The sequence below is a fragment of the Silurus meridionalis genome, chromosome 5 (genome assembly GCF_014805685.1).
Source record: "Silurus meridionalis isolate SWU-2019-XX chromosome 5, ASM1480568v1, whole genome shotgun sequence".
In the NCBI taxonomy this organism is placed as follows: Eukaryota; Metazoa; Chordata; class Actinopteri; order Siluriformes; family Siluridae; genus Silurus; species Silurus meridionalis.
Window position 1 is genome coordinate 7,139,291 of NC_060888.1, and position 21,171 is coordinate 7,160,461.

Genomic DNA, 21,171 nt, shown 5'->3' on the forward strand with positions numbered 1-21,171 from the left:
TGTAATTCACTCTCTCAAATATGTAATTTGCCTCTTTTTCATTGATCATACCTGGGCAGCTTTGTCATTGCTGTAGGGTTTGGCACTAAGTAATGGGATGCTCCTGTTTGAAAAAGATGCCCCTGAATCTCCTCCTGCATTCCCTACAGCAACGTGCTCTGCCCCGTATCCCGTCACCCGGGCCTCCACTGTGGTGGTGAACTTTTGCGCAGGGAGAGATTGTTGACGCAGATACTGCAGTGGATTGGAGGGAGAGGAGGGGGAAGTAAAGAAAACAGAGTCGCTGGAGTTAGATGTGTAACGCGTGGGGTCAGCAGAGATACTGCGCTCGAGAACACGGGGTAGTTTGAGGCGTTCCAGTATAGCTTCACTTATAGTAAAACGCAAGGCGTAGCGCTGTAGAATAGCAGCTGCCTCCTCTGGAGTTCGGGCTCTCAGGTAAGCTTCATGGAGTTCCCGCTCACGTCGTTCCCTAGTAGAAGATCAGAGAAAGAGAAAGAGAGAGAGAGAGAGAGAGAGAGAGAGACAGAGATAGACAGAGAGAGAAAGAGAGAGAGAGAGACCATTAGAAGACTTGAATAAGATCATAAGTAGCCATATAAGTACCATATATACCTTATAACTGTTGTAAAGTTGGATAAAGCTACATATGAATAGCCCATGCCTGTCCCATCCTGAGAATGGAATTTGTTTATACGTCATATTTATAAATATTATTTTATATATTTATATATATTATATATATTTTATTATATTATATATTTATATATAGCTATACTTGGACTTCCATTATTTTTAGACTTTGAGAAGAAAGTATAGTGATTTCAATTCACAATTTTCAGAAATCTTTCTCTTTAAAAATAATAGATTTTTTGGTCATGTGACTTCAAACTCTAAATTTATTGTCTGATTATAATCCAAAAACCAGTACATACAATCCAATCCCTGAGAACAAGGATACTCTGAGATGACATGAGGAAGTAAGGGACAAAAAAAAAAAGACTAAAATAATAACCCCTCCTTTTCTGGGTAAAACCTGATAATGGGATTATAAATGATTAAAATAATTACATGTATTGAAAGGATGTACAGTATGATCTTATTATGAATGAGTCCCTGTGACGAGCACAGAACAGCCTTGATGACTACAGCAGAAGTTCCTAGGAACACATCTACAAATTCGAGGTAAGATTAATCTCTGAAGCAAGAACGAGAATTAGGCATTACTGTTTTTAGGAAATGTAAATATGTAGGGTATATATATATATATGAGACCATCCATATTAACAGTTAGGAGATACTTCATCAACTTTAAGAACCTGAAGTTTTAATATGATATGCACTATAAAGACAAAAGTACTGGGACATCCAACTTTTCAGCCATATGTGGTTCTTCCCTAAATTTCTACCCCAAAGTTGGAAGAACACAATTATACAGGATGTCATTAAATGCGGTGGCATAAAATTTTCCCTTCACTTAAACTAGGAGACCCAAACCTGTTCCAGCATGAGAATGCCCCTGTGCACAAAGCCAGCTCCATTAAAGTTATGGCTTACATGGGATGAACTGAAAAACCTGTGATAGAGCTCTGACCTATTGAATACCTTTATGATGAATTGGAACGATGACCGCATCCCAGGCCTCCACATATCACCTACATCAATACCTGACTTTACTAACACACTTGTGGAAGAATAACCACAAATCTCCACAAGCACACTCCACAGTCTAGTGGAACATCTTCCCAGAAGAATGGAGGCAACTAAAAAAGCAAATGTGAACTTAATGTTAAATGGGATGTTCAAAAAGCACATACAAATCTTATGGTCTGGTGTCCATATAGTGTATGTACTATACACAAAAGAACCAAACTAAATATTTCAAACCTTATATGGTGCAATAATAAACTACCTACAAATAAATAAATAACAAGCAAGGATGTACTTGTCTTCGACTATCTCCCTGTAAGTCTTGAAACTCTTCCGCCTCTGCGAGCCTTCGTCCAGGCTTAACAGCCTTTCCATCTTCTTCCTCTCTTCCTCTTTTTTGATCAGGTCTTGAGACACACTTCTCCTGCGATTCTTCCACCGTGCCAGGTCCTGAACACGCACACAGACAAGGGTCACAACTGCATTCACAAGTGTTATTATACTGCATGGAGCATTTATTACTCGTTATAGTGGTATGTATTCTTCTTCTGTGCATGCCATAACCGAGCCGTATTAGTTTTCATAGGGTGAAATGTCTTGTTTAGGATAAAGCTTTCATAAATCATGATTTTTTTTCCTCTTTTTATTACAGAAAACTATTTATAACTGTTACTGGTATTATCATTTTAAAAAGTGTTAATTATAATTTTTTTATATGATTATTCTTAAGTTTTCAAAAGCTTATTTAATTGAAATCAATTTTGAAAAAATGATTTAACATAATGTCTCTTTCTTTCTAAAATAAGGTTTCTTGATAGGTCCTAGAGCTGCAAAAATCTAGATCTACTAAATAGGAATATCTTGTCCAATTATGAAGGAAATACAATTGGAATATTTCACAAACAAGCTGTTGAATGGGTCCCATCTTGATTTCAATTATTAACAATTAAGTTAGATATTAGACATAATGTAGTGCCATTGGAATAATAATTCATAATGTAGTGCTTCTTTGGAACATCTAACCGTCAATCGGTTTTCTTTTACACTGTCACTCTAAGTGTATCGGTGAATCTCCAACACTCACATCCTGCCACTGGCTGTCCTCCTCCTTCATCCTGCTATACTGACTGTGCATCAGCTCGTGTCGGACGTGACTGTGAGGCGGCAGCAGGCCATCATCCTCAGTCCTCACATCAATCATACTCATACTCCTATAACAAAGAAAGAAGGGTTAGGACAAGATACTGTTTATTGAGTGCGCTCACAGAGATGCCGTCCGTTTTAAACAATTAGGTTGTAAATAAGCATGTGTAAGTTCACTGTGCTTCCCGTTTAGGTCATGCAGTCTGATACATAATGCAGGAAAACAAGCCGGAAGAATGCAAACACCACAAAGATGCATTAGAATGGAGTGCTGACAAACTGCGTATCATCGAAGTGATAGAAATTGCCGCCGAGTCATTCATGCTGGAGTCAGATGCAGAGAGAACATTAGTGTTAAGAAGAGCAAGCGATTTCCAAACTGACATGAACTATGAGTGCCTTGACTGGCATTCAAAGAAAAACATATCAGATTTTAGTCTATGAGGCCACAAAAACAGTGTGGTGTTCCGATTGGCCTTGTGGCTAAGAATGGTGTCTAGTACGCTGACCCCGACACCACAGTGCAGGAGATGACTGTTTTCAGAGAACTCAAATGGTGAAAGAAATGCTAGGCACAAAACCCCAGTGCTGATTAATCTTCTGAGTGAAAGCCATGCAGGGCAAAGAAAAGAATGTGATTTTCATATTAGGACTAAATATTATTAATATATTTTAATAAGTGGTTTAAATTATTGTATTACTAAAGGTGAAGTGTGAAAAGGTTATTCTTGTCTGGACCCCTTAAAAATGACACTTTCAACAATAAAACTGGCCCTTTAACTTTTAGCATGCGTTGGATTAAATTGGATTTTCAGTAGAAGTCAAATAAGAATTTTTTTTTTTTTTTTTTTACATAAATATGATTTTGCTCAAAAGCCTTGCAACACTGATAAATACTTTATTAGTAAACACTATACCTATACCCACTTTAACTATACGTCTATGAAGACGTGCCATTATCAGCGTCACTGAAGCACTCAGAGCCCAGTACTGTGTGTTCCCAGAGCCCAGTAGTGTGTTCCCAGAGCCTAGTACTGTGTGTTCCCAGATCCCAGTACTGTGTGTTCCCAGCACCCGGAATTGTTAGCAAGGTGCGTTTATTCAAGTTGACTCAAGCGCATGCAAGCACAAGGCTTTATACGAGTGAATACAAACATATGCACAACCCACAAGTGCGCGATAAATGACTTGGTATTAGAAAGACTTACTCTGCGTCATCAAATACACTATCGCTGCGGCCAAATCTACAATGGGTAGACATGGGGAGAAAAAAAAAAAGATAATGAGGTCAACTAGATCACTTCAAATGAAGGCACTAAAGTGTTCAACATCAAATGAGCCATGTCTTTATCAAGTCCTTGAAGACAAGTAATAATATACAGTATTATAAATCCCTATGCATACAGTGTGTGTATATGAGTGTACTGTATCCTGGTTATAACATCATTGTAATTCCTATTTGCAGACCCAAGAGGGCAACCTAAGCAAACTCTCCAGGCTTCCAGGCTGAAGCAAAAACATAGCATAGTCTCTTTATATCTTATAAATTAGGACTCAAATGTAAGCATTTAAAGCACAAAACACTGAGTTACATCCAAGTGATGCAGAAAAATGCCACAAAACACAATATTGGTCATCCAAAAAAAAAAATCCAACCAGATACAGCATCTATAAACAAATCTAAATATAGCTTGGAGGTATGACCAAAGGGAATAAATCTGCCTAAGACTAGAAAATAGTGATTTATCAGCTGAACCAATGTTGCAACTACACAATAAATCTGCTTGAAATGCTAGATAGGGGAAACTTTCTGGTATTTATTAAATATAACATTTTTGGTCGTTCTGCAGTTGAACTGGAAGCAAAAAGTCTACTGGTTAAATGTGTTTGAAATTATTATTACATCACTGAATTAATAAATAATTACATGCGTGTAACAAAACCCAAAAGCAAACAAACCAACATCTGGACAGGAATAAAATCAACAACCAGAATGAAAATCTACTGTTCAAATGATAGTTGAAATGGAATCGGTATGATGCAGTAAAGTAGATCTTATCTGTAATGAAACCATAATATGAAAATGAAACTGTATGGGTGATTAGCATGAAATTAAGTGTTTGGATTTCTTAGGAATTAAGGTTAAACAAAAAACAACAACTACCATCTCCATATTCACGTATTAGCAAAGTTTACTTAGCAAAAAAGCATATTAGCAACTGAAAATATTTGTAATGTAGTCAAGTGTATCTGGTATTTCCTACTATCAGAATACAAAAACCAACATTTATGATTATTAATCCTATTTTTAGACATATGTATTCAATTCTAGACTGACTGTCTTGTTCTATAGATACATATGGGCAAAAGAAATTGAGACCTGTTTTTTTTCAGGCATATGTGCTTTTCCCCCCTAAATTCTGACCACAAAGTTGTAGCCTATCAATTGTATAGGATGTCTATAAACACGGTAGCATTACTAGAAGATCTAAGCCTGTTACAGCATGATAATGCCCCTGTGCACTAAGCCAACTCCATGAAGATATGGTTTACATGGGTTTGAGTGGAAACTCTTGCTTGGCCTGCTACAGAAATCTGACCTTAACACTATTAAACATGAATACTGAACATGAAACTCTGACTGCACACCAGGCCTCCTTACCCTACATCAGTATCTATCTTTATAAATGCCCTTGTGGCTGAATGAACACAAATCTCCTGAAGCACACTCCAAAATATAGTGGAGGATCTACCCAGAAGAGTGGAGGTTATCATAACAGCAAATGAAGACTAAATGTGGAATGAAATGTTCAGAAAAAACAAAGCTTATGGTCAGGTGTCCACAAACCTTTGTCCATGTATTATAATTTACATGAATTAGATTACTATTCAACAATTTTTTTTTTTTTTTTTTTTTTTTTTTTTTAGAAATAATGTTGAAGAAATAAATATCACACCAATCTGCCAATCTATGATTTATTTCAGATTGCTTTTACTTTTTAAGATATTTATAATAAACATTTTATGCTGATTTATTAAACTTTCCCACACTTGCACAATCAGAAAATCCATTTCTTAGCGATCAAGGTGAAACAGACATTTTCTGAGGCAACCACGAATACAGATATTTTAATTCTTTCAACCAAAATATTCCTAAAAAAATTCTACAAATCCATTAAAACTTGACTAAATATTGTCTCAAGGGTGTCTTGACCTTTTTTGGGTCCACCCAGTCCTGATATCTTAACGTGCCCATTCTCACTTGAAACAACAGAGAAAGGAAGCAATTTATTGCACTGGTGTTCTGTACAGTATGTGACCTTGTTCCCCAGCAAATCTACAGCAGACCCAGACATGTTTACGAGTTTTAACAAACCCCATAGGACAAAATTCCATGGGTTTCTGCTCTGCTTCTTAACTTATCATTCTTAAGATCAAATTTAATAGCACAGATATAAAGGAGAACCCACATGAGCTCACATGAATAAGATGATAATCAAAACGATTTGAGAAGGAACTCCTGCAAATATAAAAGCAAAAAACTAAATTAATATATGAAGTTTAAAAGTTATGGATACAGAGATTTGAGACACCTGCAGAAAATATCCTCATGGCAGCATTTTTTTTATCTGTCTACTTAATGCAGACAATAAGAGAACGTGTGTAGAACTCATGCAGCCATGTTAAGGTGCACCCTGCATCCTCGCTTTGCTTGGGACTGGTAGGGAAAACAAACCTGGCCCAGTTTGCAGAAGAAGACTAAGAAAGGCCGACCACTATGATGCTCGTTGTCATAGAGCTGCTAGTCATTAATATGTGCTGGAGTGTCTCAAAGTAAGAATGGGTGGGACTACTGCCAAGACAACGAAGGGATTATCACCATGGACAACATTTAGTATGATGAGTCTGCAAGCCAAGTGGTACTCATCAGAGCAGAAGGAACAAAGCTGGTTGTGCACATTATGGTGTTAGCATAAAATGTGCACTGGTAAACACTTGTTCAATCTGGTCTTGGGTACAGAGTCTCACGTGGATAGATGCCAAGTCCAGACGTGTTTAAAAAGTACCTTTAAAGCAAGCGCACTCTTTAAATCATTACTGCACACATAATTCACAAAACTTTGCAGAACTCTAGTTCAATGACTTCTACTAATGTTACTGCTACTACTACAACTACTGCTACACCTACTACAATAATATTAAACTATATTATATAGTGCATTTATACCAGCTTTTCAAGGCACCTGAAAGCACAATCATATAGAAACAAATCATAAGAAAAATAAATTCAACAGTCAACCTTCAATTCAACAGTCAAATAAAAGATATTTTATGATGAGTTTTAAAAATACTGAATGCTGAATGTGTGACTGATGTCAGCCAGAAGTACATTCCATAGATTTGGAGAATAAGATGAAAAAGCCTAATCAAATAATGGATCATAAATGAATCTAATAACCTGACTAAGAAGAGCAACAGTTATATTTTAGCATGTAAAGTGTCAAGAGTTTAGACGGATACTGGGGAGAATGTGAATGCACAGCTTTGTGTGAATAAATGTCTGAATATATATTTTAAAATCAACAAAAAATCTGAAACAAACCAATGTATTATACTAAATTAAAAGTAACATGATCACTAGTCCTTCTAGTCAGGGTTCAAAACTGAGTTTTTTATTATCATGTATTTAGTTTAGATTTATTAACCCCAGCATGAAGTGTGTTGAAGTAATCAATGCAATAAAACATTTAATAAAATTAAATAAAAAATTTTTTTTTTGGCCACAGAGAAGGATATCACAGAATGAAGTCATTAAATATTTTCAAGATGAAAAAAGGGAGTTTTGACAATATTCTGCACATGTGGAAAAAATTTAAGTCTGCATCAAATACTGTATAACTCACATTTTTCATTTTCATTTGAACCTTCAAAACTAAATTATTTAAAATGTTGAAATTTAAACGTATGATTTGTCCCATTAATATATTTGAATATGCTAAGATGTACAGTGTTAATCAAACAATGCACCATAGTAACCACTTGTCAGGGTCATGGTGTACATGGAAACTATCCTGTAAAGCGAAGGTTAGATTACACACTGAATGGGATGCAGGTGCCACACATGAGAACAACATATACACAATCACAATTTTAGAATTGCAAGTAAATAAAAAACGTGAACAAATGAAGAGTGGTGATGTGGTGTCCACCTGAACACCAAAAGTCCATCATTAACTGTCCAAAATGCTTAGCAATAAGGAAAACTGTATTCAATTGAGTAAAACCAATATATCAGTAAATACAGACATAAGAAGGTAGATACAATTCATCAAAACATCACATTGCAGCTGTTGGTTGCTGGTTGGCAATTGCTATGCAATAACTATGCAATGCAATGGAACATTTAATGTTATTATAAATTATAAATCCAAAAACAGGACAAAAAAAAAAGAACACCATTCTTTGTACCTTTACATTATGTAAAGACCGATATACAAGTTCAAGATAATAAAGCTGTATCTGGAGGATTGCAGGGAGACAGAATGAAACCTTTCATGTCTCCCTAAAGGGGACTGATTCTTTTACTGGCCCCAGAACACAAACAGTCCCCTGTAGCCATCGGAGTGCAGCTCTATAAACCCACCCAAAACCCTGATGGCAGATGCCTTCTGTGAGTGAGACAGACCAACACCAACAGCCTCATGCCAACATGAACACTTACACACCCATACACTGAGAATATAACGCTATACAAATACTTTGTCTGGAAAGAACAGATAACGTGCACAAAACAAATTCAAATAAATATCCAAACAAGAGGTGCACTATCAATCAATTATTCTATCCATCAATTCACCATTTCATCCACAATTCCTTCCACCATTCCATCCAGGGTCTCACAGTGGAGAATATCAGGCAAACTCTGGTTGGGGAGCTCACACATCACAAGTACACACACGTACAAAAAGTTAAGACAATTTGGAAATGCAAATCCTATAAACCTGAAGTATTCAGAGAGAACCTCCAAAGAATGGGGAGAACATACAAAATCCCCCACACAGAACAGAGACATCATGATTTATTTTTAGCAGAAAACATGAGTAAAAATTGTTACTTTCATGTGAGTGAGGGGCCAGATATGAAGCTTAATATGAAGATATGAATGAAACTCATTCACATGACTTTAGACCTGAATCTAGGCTAAGAGAAAATATTGTGTTAAGCCTTAGTAACTGCTTGCTAAATGCCAAGTGAAAACAAAGACACAAGCCAATCTCCAATAACATCTTTATGTGTGATAAGACAAGACCACATCTCGTAGGTAAAACAGTAACAGTATTTCTACAACTACAATTTCTACTACTACTAAAAATAATAAACTTTATTTCATATAGAGCCATTAAAGGATTAGCTTTTAAGCATAGCTTTTTAAGGCACCTAAAAACATAATCATATAGAAAAAAAATCATATAAAAATACCAATTCAACAATGAAGTAAAAGATATTTTAAAATTAGTTTTAAAAAATATTAAATGTCTGTGTGTGACAGCCAGAAGTGAATTCCATAGTTTTCAAGATTAAGAAAAAATTATGGAACAGAAACGCGTCTAAAACTCTGAATTAACCATGGCTAGTTCAGTTTTTTATATATTTTGTAAGTGTTAGGCATGTACAAAAAAAAATTAGATTTTTTTTTTTTAAAGGGAGAACAAACAAGTTTCGTTTATGCGCACTTCACATTTCAATCTGAATATGCACAGGTACATTTGAAGCACTGAACAAATAGACAATGCACAAGACCCTTACACCCCTGATTGACACAGATTCTGTTATTCTTACTTAACTTTCGATTCCAGAGTTTACTTTCAAGATTTCTTTCATTGTGTTGTGTACAGAGCACAGGGTCATGTTATAACTTTCTTACATTGTCCCTGCATGGGCAAGTCCAACTTGGCCGAGCACTGCAATGTTCATGCTGAAATGCAGGAAGCCTGCTCATTTCCCGTCTTCCTCTGGGTGGAGTGTGTGTGTGTGTATGTGTGCGTTTTTGTGTGAAAGTGGGTCTGTTTTTATAAAGACAGAGAATGCACTATACATTTTTTTACAACTTTATGCATGAAAAGTTTATGTGTAGGTGTGCAACAACATGAAGAGAATAACAAGCCTGTGTAAAAGTACCGGATTTCTAGTGCCTAGACATTAATTAAAATAAAAAGGCTAATATTACAATAGATTAAAGATAAAAGACTAGAAGGAAACACCATTCTTCACCTAAATGAAATGTTATTCCCATGCACATTTTGGCATCTGTCATTGTCTAGAGGGTGAAACAAATAATTCTCTGATCTGGTTTTCTTTGTACGATTTCAGCCGGAATTTAAAGCTATATTTTGCCGGGTGTTATTGAGAAACATTCAATAGCTCTCCTGTCATTAGTTTACCACAAAGTGATGACTGACCCTGGGCTCCCACAAGTGCATTTCTCCCACTAAGAAAACTTAATAAAATTGGTCTCTTGTAAACTAAGCTGTAAAAAAAACATTCTATATGTGCTGCTTCAAGCACATTAGGGTTAAAAATGTGATAAACGCCATCTCAATCCATTGCTTTGTCTGAGATGTTGAATTCAAGAGGACTCGCTACAGAAGCAGACAAGCTCCTCCGCACCATTGTAAATCAGACCTCTAAAGTCCTCGACAGCACTCATTTGGCCAAGAGCTACAAACATCTGGCCCTGAATGCTCCTGTTTGTCAGACCAAGTAGCAAGCCAGAACCTAAGCTTAAGCTCAGAACAAAGCATTTTATTTTCTCAGGAACTTGAGAAAAATCTGGTAAATTTTCAGCAGTTAAGTAGATCCAATCGTAAAACAGCCAGCATTTGAGAAACCGCTCACATCTCAGCAGGAGGCACATGCAACAAACAGGAAACAGATACAGGCACTCCAAGGTAAAATAAAGTGGAGTGATCAATGAATACCTGTACATTTTGCAGACACAATGAATCAAGATCCGACAGAACTACCACGGCTACCGAAGTTTCTATTCCACTGAGGTTATGCAGGCTATCATTGAAATGCCAGAGTTTTACTGCAACTGCTATATTGCAATTCCTTTCAAATCAATTTGACATTTCTTGAAAAGGAAATTTGTATAGTAAATTTGGCAAATTGGTACATCTCGGACCACCAGTGGGACTTTCATCACAGGGCCTGAATGAATTTTCTGCTAAAGATAAAATGTAGGGTTATATAGCATTTAAGTGGGACTTCATGATTATCACTTGGGACTCTCACTAGAAGAGGTCTCACTTCAAATTATGTATGTACCGTATAATGCAGTGTTCCCCTCCTTCATATTCATCATGCATCATCTGTATATGTCACCTGGAGGAGATCTGGGGAGAGAAATTGGGGTATCCAATTTAAACTGTCTGATGTAATCATTCAGTGCTGATAAATGTTGCCATTGGAACGATTTTCAATGCAAGTCTGAATAGGAACATGATGTTTCTTGCTTACAGCTGGGAGAAAAATTTAGACGACGCAATAACTTTCCCACATGTACCACACAAACATGTACAGACTCTCCCCACCTTACAAACGAGTTACGTTCCGAAATGACCGCTCGTACCCTGAATTTGTTCGTAAGCTTTTACTGTGGTCGTTATTGACTACGCATACCTCCATATCATGTAAGAGCTATAAATACTATAAAATAAACAATAAAATATACAACAACACTGAATACTGAATACAATATTTTGTATTAAATAATCCAAAAATTATAAAAGATTTATAAATGAAAAAAATTCATTTAAAAAAATTAATTAGCTCTAGTCCAGTGCGCATCATGCAGACTTACGGCCGACGAATAGCTCGTGACTGCTCTCCTCCATTTTGAATTTTTTCGACTCCGAGCAAATTTCACTTTGAGGACAGGTTTGCTCGTATCTGCGAAAGTTCGTAAAGTGAATGTTCGTGAAGTGGGGAGCGTCTATAACTACAAAACAAGACTAGAGCAAATACATATACAACCTGCACACGTCTTTTAATGAATATCTCCAACTGGCTAACCAATTGGGAGCATCACAATGCAAACAATCTTAGAAGCCACACCAAGCAACAGAATGTTTTTGATCTTGGTTTTCATCTCAGTGTGGCATGGCTGTTGTTTTCAAATGCACTGATTTGAGTATTTCAGAAATTTCACATCAACTCACAACAATTGAAAGTTTTTCATGATGAAAGAGGACATTTTTTGGGTTAACAGGGATTCTAAAGTAACTCAGATTAGACCATTATAAAATCTATGGTAAGCACTGAATTAGCTTAGAAAACAAATTGACCATCAAAAGCTACATTGGGCACAGATTCACTGTGAGTAGTATGATAATGTTTGAATGGCAAATGACCCAATTTCAACTGCCCAGTTTCGATAAAAAACTATAGAAAAAATACAAACAATGGCATTAAGGAAAGATCATGCACACATTATACACAAGCAATGCAAAACATAACATATGGGAGGTAATATTCTAAATCACTTTTTCAGTAACTCCTGCCAGAAGTAATTTACCTAGTTTGTGAGACTTTTTATTATTATCTTTCCTTGCATATTGTCATGCTGCAACTGCCAAATCTTTATGATAGATGCTTACGTATGCACCAAGAACAGTACAAGAATTGTATGGCCTTCGCCAATGTTTTTGTTCATTGTGTAATGATATGTAACTTAATGGTCTAGTTGTCACAGAGGTCTATATATGCAATCTGTCAGCCAATAAAGTTTGGATATCGTTTATAGACCTCCTGTTGTGTGTGTGATTGATATTCTCAGGTCTGCATTGCAGAGACTGAACAAGATCCTGTGAGATGAGTTTCGTTAATTTGTTGCTAGCTCAGCAAAAAACCTAACAACGTAAAAATTTGTATTTATTTTTTTGTTAATTACAGTTTAAAATTTTCTATAACACAGGAAATACAAAATACGTACAAATTGTGCCCAAGAATGTTCCTCAACAAGAACATTCCAGAACAAATAGACTCATCTGCAAAGGGTATAAATGAAACCAAAGCCGTTAGTTGTTCTGAATTGTATTGCCCGCCCTTATCTGTGTTCTCACACACAATTTTTGGATTGGAATCTTCCGGCTTCTGAGCCTTTAGTCAATTAACGGCCACATCTGGTCTCCATCAACCGTTTCCCCCAATACCACTGCTATATTAAGTCTACACTGACCTGAAATGAAAAACGAGAAAACCTCCCACACTTTTTATTTCTAAAATCCCCACCATAATGCCAAAAAGAAATCGGCCTCCATCAATAATGGCAAACATATTCATCAAATATTTTCCTCATCATCAGAACATGAAGCAAAGTTGGCTGGATCAGGCATGTTATGTTTAATCTGGCAGTGGTTAAGGGTGTCAAGAGTGTGTTTCTTTTAGGGAGAATAGACAGATCATTCCAGAACATTTTCCCTAAATGCACTGGCAACTGATATTCCTGTTTAGTCAATAATTTGTGCGAAACATTGGCAGTACTGTGCTACTATTGCTGGGAAACATGAGACCACAGGACCATGTAATAAACAAGACAGGCTCTAATTTTTAAAGAAATAAACATTAGGAACTAATGGTGGCTTATTTCCCCCTACAAACAAACAAAATCTCATTTAAAGTCTTTACTTATTCCCAGCTTCTAAGCTAACCATTGTACCAAATAACTCCTGACTGCAATTACATTTACTTAATTGTGACAACATATAGAACGCTTCATCATTCTACCTTTGAAAGGAAAGTCTTACAAGTGTCACAGTGAAATTTCTTATACCAATTGCCCTGGCTTGTATACATTTTTCTTATTGTATACCAAACGCAAATTTGTTACCCGTTTGCGACACCACGTGTGTTGCTTATTAAAGGTCCCCACTGCATTACACTTCTGTGCCCCAAATATTTAAAAATAAAACATCTATTACAAGTTGAAATGCGCATACTGGATGCACTGGCAAACGCAGAGGCGTGAAGATTGATTTAAACGCTTCGCTATTCGCTGATGAAGCTCTGTACACAAATCCAGTCTGCTTATAGCCGCAAGAGTACCGACAGTGATCTATTATGGATTGGCAAATGTGACTGCTAACACTGGCCACAGATGAATCTGGTGCTTAATAAGAATGCCCAGTGCAGGAGCATGACTGTGGAGAAGTAGATTACACATAGAAGATCACATTCACAAGATTTTGCTATTGGTATTTGGCAAAGAAATTATCACATGGGAATACGCCACTAGTTCTAAAGATATTCATGGCAGTCACAGAACTATGGATGTATCCTGCATTAAAAGAAAAAAAAAAAAAAAGTCAATGGTTTCTCTGTGAATCTTTGCCATGTCTGAGATTTAAAGAAGAGTAGTTGATGCAATAGACTGATGCATATTACCACTGCAGCATGGTAGGTCATCAAGAGTGATATAAAATGTGCCACAAAGTTAATAAAAATGGGTTTAAATGATCACCAACATGCCATTACCTAAAAGATCTCTCTCCTCCTATAGGTGAGGTGGCATTGCTCCAGCTCTTGCAGCTCTCCTCGCGCTCGGTTCGTTGTCTACGCAGAGGAATGGGCATATACGATGTCTGGTTGCTCCTATTAGGCAGGTACTGGTTAAATGGCACTGCGGTACGCGGCTCGCTGCACGATGTCCGCCGCGCGAGCATGTCGTCTCGGCGCATATCCGGAAACTTCCTGTAGGGGATGTCACACTCTGAGTCGCTGCCACGGCCTGCAGAAAGTAAACACACATTAAAGGATGTCACTCAGTTAGGGGTAAGCAATTTCCCATTTCTCATTCATTTTCAATCCTGCATGTCTTGGTGGGGGACAAGATCAGTCAAAACTTGATTCCCTCTGGGCACAAACTATAGCTCCTCTTGGGTTATTAGATGTTCCCAAGGAAACTCTCAGTTAGTGTTCCTAGGTCTGTAAAAGGGTCTCAGACTAGTTTGATGTAAATGATACAGATCCCGAGATCTGACCAGAGGGCATCCATGCGCAGTGCAGAAACGAATTGAACTAGCTCCTTGAAATTAAACATTTTGGTAACTAGGGGCTTACTGTCTTGAAGGAAAGCCAACTATATATTTATTTAATCTCACATATCAAGGCTTTTCCCACATGACCAGTCAACATTTTTCTTTCGAAATCAAAAAGGCTAAATCATCTCCAGCCCTATCCAAAGCCACCCATATGTAGCTTCAAATGTTCACAAGCCATTTGGGAGGTGTCTTTCTTGTGATTCCTGGGTCTTCTATGACTGTGTAGATGTAAGGCTAACTTTAGCTAGTTCATATTTTCATATATAGGCCCTTCTAACTCAGATTCTTCTCCCCCATCCCTCCAAACTTGTTTTCTTCTTCCAAAATCATCATCATCATCTTTTGATGAGACCGTATTTACAACCACTCCATCAGCTACAACGTGCACAGAAGTTAAACAAATTAAGAAAAAACACAAAAACAGAATAACTAGCTCTTCTACTTAAACATTTGAATAAGAGCAAATGTTTTTTAAGAATTTATAAGCACCTGGCTTATAAGAGCCTTTATTCTAAGGGTCCTAACCTCCATCCTTCATCTTACTGCATTCTTTAGCAAGATGCTCCCCACATGTGGCTTCTGTACTACCTAAGCCTTTTGAGTGTTTTTATAGCTCCAAATAAATACACACTGTAGTTCTGCTACATTCCTCGTGACTCAAACTCACCTTTTATCCGCTGTGATTGACAAGTACTTTACTGGGGAAAATACCTGGAGATGCAAGCAATCAAACTAAAGATTGTCTAATAGGTAGAACGATAAATCCTACAAGATTAAAGCATAAAGATAAACCAAACGTAAGTCAGGTTTGAAGGAGAGAAGGGTCTATAAGTTTGTTTTTGGACTTTTATGTACAATCTTGAAGGTACTTCAAGAATTCTTTGCATAACTAACAGTTCAAGCTTTCTACTAGCCCATTTATAAATAGAAACTCTCTAGAGGGGAAGAGAAATGGATGAATGAGGCAAGCAATGCATGATACATACACAAGAGTTCTTTGGATAGTCAGTGGGCTTCTAAAATGAGTTCTACCTGAAAATGCCTGTTTTTTGGTCCCTAAATTACTCTTATAGTGTCGGGATAAAAGCATAAAAGTCTACACAAGTGTGGCGTGTTCAGTCATTCAGTCATTTGCCAACCTGCAGAGAAAAACTTATGTAAAATCCAAATTTCTCGCTGTGGTGTACCCCTTCAGCAATCAATACTTCCCAAGCTCAATAATGTGCTAGCATTATAAAAAAAAAAAGAAATTGTCAGCTAATTATGCCTGCTTTTTCTTTTGAAACCTGCACATAAAACAATTATAGTAGCTGTTTATGAGTCTTTTTTCATTAAATATTTACAAAGCCAACACATGTTCGACGGCACTTCTGTGAGCTCCGGCTTGGTGGATGGACTGTTTACTCGAAACGGAATAACCGACACTCCCATACGAGACTGCTTCAAAGACACTGAAACTACAGCACAAAGGGCATGCAAACTTTGAATTCCCACATGTACGGGTCCTGAGAATGATACATTCGGATTAAGTACTTAGATGCCATAGAATGTCGACATACACGAGCGGATATCTTTGAAGCCCTGTGACAATTAAAGCATCAGCATTAAAAGGTCCTGTGAGTTCAGGGTCAGAGTGTAGGGTCTCTTAATAGTGCTTTGTAATTTACTTCAACCTAGCTCAAGCACAGCTTCGTCTTTGTGATAAGCTTCTGTCTGGCTCCTCTAGTGGTGATCAGGTGAATTAAAAGCACACTAAACGGCCATGAATGAGTGTGTTTCTGAAATCAGGGCATTGAGCATCATCCACAAAAAGCACAAGTCCATTAGTAGCTACTGTAGGAGCTGAAGTTTTACTGCATTAGTGTGTGTGTGTGTGTGTGTGTGTGTGTGTGTGTGTGTGTGTGTGTGTGTGTGTGAGAGAGAGTGTGTAAAACTGATCCGACTCAATTAAATTTCCAGCTTCATTCAACCAATGGGCCGCACAAATCTGCATTATACACGGTCTTTAAAACGACTGAAAGTAATGGGGTTTGTGTTTGGGGGCCATGTTTTTATATCTTGGTGGGGACTAAATGCTCACATAAAATCAGGAATTTCAGTCAGTTTCGTTTAAACTAGAAAACTTTTTTTTCTATTTTGCCTTAAAAACTCAAATCTACCATTAGTTAGCTGCATTTATAGCTTCTTCACTGTAATGTCCTTACAAGGATAGCAAGACAAATATGTATGTGTGAGTCTAAAAAGAAGAGTAAAAGTGACTATTAATCCAGAAAAAGTGTTTCTCTATCTCTAGCTTTCACTCCTTCGGTCTCTCTCTCCGATTTATATAAAATAAATTCCATCCATAGTAACTAGTCGCAGAATAGAGAACTTGTTTGATACTCAGGTCAGATTAAGAGCCACCAGAAACAGCACTATTATCAAAAACAGATACCAGTCCTTTTCTAAGCCTGGCTATACAAGATAATGTCTTATCTACCATGGCTGAAAAAAAGATCATCCTAGCTCTTAACTGAATAAAGCATGAAGAAATGCACCAATTTATAGATGTTTTATAAATTTATCAGACAAAACAAGTCTTGCGCAATAATCTGGGACGAACCTTATGATTATGTCGATCATACAGGTTGTAAAGTGCTACCATTGTCACATGAGTATGAGCTAAAACACAAATGTGTATTGTGTTTCCATTTGCTTCATGATGAAATGATCTCTATCATCTCTATGGCAACGCACACACACACAAAACGAATACACAGAAACCTTTGAATAGCTGTCACATATCCAAATCATCATCCAACTATCATAACAAGTACATTGTACCATCTATTATAAGTTTAGTGTTAGACATTTTCATGGAATGTGAGCTGGATATGGAGCCAACATCTGCAAACTGCAACACACAATGTTTGTGGACACCTAACTATAAGATTTGTGTCTGGTTTTTGACCATTTTATTTCACATTTATTCCCAATTTGCTGTTATAATAACTCTTCTGGAAAGATTGTTTTCACTAGATTTTAGAGTGCGCTTGTGGAGATTTGTGCTCATTCATCCACAAGGGTGTTAGTAAAGTAATGGAGCTTGTTTTGTGCACAGAGGCATTGTTATTCTGGAGCAGGTTTGGGCCTCCTAGTTTCTAGTTCCAGGTCCAAAAGCATTATATACAATTGTGTGCCTCTAACAGTTTGAGGAAGAACCACATATAGCTGGAAATATCAGATGCCCCAATGCTTTCGTACATAGAGTGCAAGTAGCAAAACATTCTTAAAATAGTGACCATTAAGATATCAATTCTAATTTTGAGTTTGATAAAAAAAAAAAAATGTATCTTCTGACATAGTATCTGCTCTAACATATCAGATCGCTCCAAATTGTTCAGATAATTTTTGACATATCTGCTTTGCCAGATTCCACGTACTGCCATCTTAAAGTCGTGTCTGAAGACTATCAAAGCAAATCAAATAGAAAAACAGAGGTTTTACTCGTTTCTTTCTTAATGCCTAACCTAAGGGAGATATCTTTCATATGATCTTAAAAATCCAGATAAAGCATAGCATTAAACTCATTATTTACAATCATTTACAAAACATGATGTAAAATTAGTAAAACTAAGTTTAACAATTTTACATTATATCTGTAATGTCACATTGAGGATCACATTTATACACTTATTATAATTTTAGCTATTAGCTCTTACTAACTATGGGGCTAACTATGTAAAACATCTGGGCTACATGTAGGGCAGAGTGGTAATAATGCATTCAGAATGAGAATTAATAAATTTTTGGGAGGAAACCGCAGATCCCTGAGAAAACCCACGCAAAAGCACAAATAGCATAGACTCTGGATTTGTTTTTTGGCAATACTACACATTATTTTACCACGGTGCCTCAAAGAAATGCAATGTTACTAAAAGCCCCTATTGATGGTATCCTCGATTGATCCTTAAAAACTCCTTTATCTTGGTTATGGTGAATCAATCCTGAATAAAACTCCAATCCTTCAGAGCTATTTAGATCAGCATCATTCATTTTTTTGCTTCAATCTTCTAAACTTTCCATATTCAAGAGATGATCCAAAAAGAGAACATAATGCTGTAATGTTCTGGCAGAGCCACACAAAGTGTGAGCATTGATTTGTGTGTATGTGTGTCTCACCATCGCTGGAGCCGCGGGCATACAGGCCGTCCGGAGAGGGCGTGTGGCGGGAACGGGAGCCGATGGAGTCCAGACTGTCGAAAGAGTCGTCTCGCGCGTGCCTCGGCGGCGACAAAGAATCACTGCGCTCCGACTCCCAGCAGTCGATGTAACCGCTATCTCTAATGCTGCGCTTTGGGCTGTCCCAGTCCTCTACCTCCTGAAACACACACACACACACACACACACACACACACACACACACACACACACACACACACACAGTCTTGAAATTATGTGAACCATGTTACAACCATTTATTGAGAGCCCAGCTTGCTGTTTATCCATCACTCTACAAGTTCCCTCTTTCCAAGTCTTTCCCCGTCATCCACCAATTTCCAAGTTAAGTTCTTATATCTTCCAGGTTTCTAAGTTTCTCCTATTGTTCCTCCTTCATGATTTTGCAAATATATTTCAATGCTAAATACTTACTACATCAATCCCCTATCGACACCCCCACCACCACCACCACAAACAAAAAACATCTTTTGCTCAATTGCCTGCTATTCAAGTGACATTACTTTGCTGCTCTCACAGTCATATTAGCAAATCCTGGGCCTGTGTGAGCTCATGTAGAAGGCGGCAGATACACTTTCCTCTGAATGATTTACAGTCAAAAACTGTGTTTGGCTGGCTTCATGGGTCTTGGCAGAAAAATCCTTTGAGTATTCCCTGTCCCGGAGTGGTAGCTGCCCTACTTGCAACACAGCTCTCCTTTATCGTGCAATACGATTATCGTGCTGTATTGTAAGGATGAGCTGGCGGGTGGGTGGGAATTGGCAAAGAAAATGGGGAAAACAATTGCAACTATAGAATTCACCCCCTGCTTTTAGTTTTTCTAAGAATAGATTTTCCTTTTACACCAGTTTCTCTTGTCCTCATTTTCTCAATCTCGTTACAGCACCAGCTGTATTAGATGAGTTAGCTCATATCCCAATTTATATACTACTAATAGTATGTCAAAATGGCAATGTGGTAACAATATCAGTGTCTACAATGATTGACTATTTCAAGATGGACATTTAAGACATTTCCCAGTTATCCCAGCATCATCATTATTATGCATCTAAACTATTTTGAAACCTAAGTGCAGGATCATATCTGAGTCAGCGTTTTTAACCTGGTCTTTAAGCTAGTTTCAAGCTACAAACATTAAAGGACCATTAAAACATTACAACAATTGCCCAGTTATTTCCAGTGCTAACTGCGACTAAAGAATACTTGAGAGACATCTGTGTTGAGCAAAAGAGCTTTGTGCAGCAAAGGGGTGCTTCAGTAGCAGGGCTACAACTGCTTAAGATCATCATGGAGGATGTGACGTCTGTTTTGGCTGACCCTCGTGCTGTAGGTTTCTGGGCACAATGGCTCAATTTGACTGCTCTCACTGCAAGACACATTCCTTATTGAGACCAAATCTGCTCTCCAGCAACACACACACACACACACACACACACACACACACACACACACACACACACACACACAGGGCCCAACCAAGACAACACCGACCATCGAATTCTGTGTATAGTGAATACACATCATTGAAAAAAGTTTGCCCTGACCAAACAGACACGCTATCTTCAGCAACCGCAGATCTGAGCATGATGAGTCAGCATTTATTTTGAACACACTTCTGTCATGGTACCATAAAGAATCTAGCTTTTTTATTACAGCTGTGCAGCCAGTATATTCAATGTTTGAATGGAGGTCCAGTTCATAGAAAGTGGACCAGTCAGAGAGACAGAAATATTAGCAGGACCCCATTAAACATACTTATGATATTAAAAATAAATCATTCCTCATCGACATCGCTTATCTTCTTATGGCTTCTTATTAAGGTTTTCCGTGTATACAGTATATGTATGCATGACTGAATACTCATACTACTACTGAAATACTTGTGCCTGTTCCCCTGGTAACCGAACAAACTGCAGCACTATTTTAATACATTTTTGTAGCGGTTCAGCTGAATTTTTTTTTGTGCAATGTATATACACATATTTGACATTCTACAAGATTTAACTCAATAATTATATGTATACATGTTCAATAAAATTCCTTTAATATGAATAAACAA

General features: G+C 37.3%; 1 protein-coding gene across 3 annotated transcripts in view; it reads right to left on the minus strand.

Moving 5' to 3' along the window:
* The window catches only part of limch1b (LIM and calponin homology domains 1b), a 39,786-nt gene that overhangs the window by 14,050 nt on the left and 4,565 nt on the right, over positions 1 to 21,171 (minus strand). For all 3 annotated transcript variants that reach the window (XM_046849171.1, XM_046849169.1, XM_046849170.1), the window contains exons 3-8: positions 19,056 to 19,254; positions 14,329 to 14,581; positions 4,002 to 4,037; positions 2,735 to 2,861; positions 1,946 to 2,100; positions 52 to 472 (exon numbers count right to left, since the gene is read on the minus strand). In XM_046849171.1, coding sequence (XP_046705127.1) covers positions 52 to 472; positions 1,946 to 2,100; positions 2,735 to 2,861; positions 4,002 to 4,037; positions 14,329 to 14,581; positions 19,056 to 19,254 — 1,191 coding nt within the window. The remainder of the gene's footprint in view (positions 1 to 51; positions 473 to 1,945; positions 2,101 to 2,734; positions 2,862 to 4,001; positions 4,038 to 14,328; positions 14,582 to 19,055; positions 19,255 to 21,171) is intronic.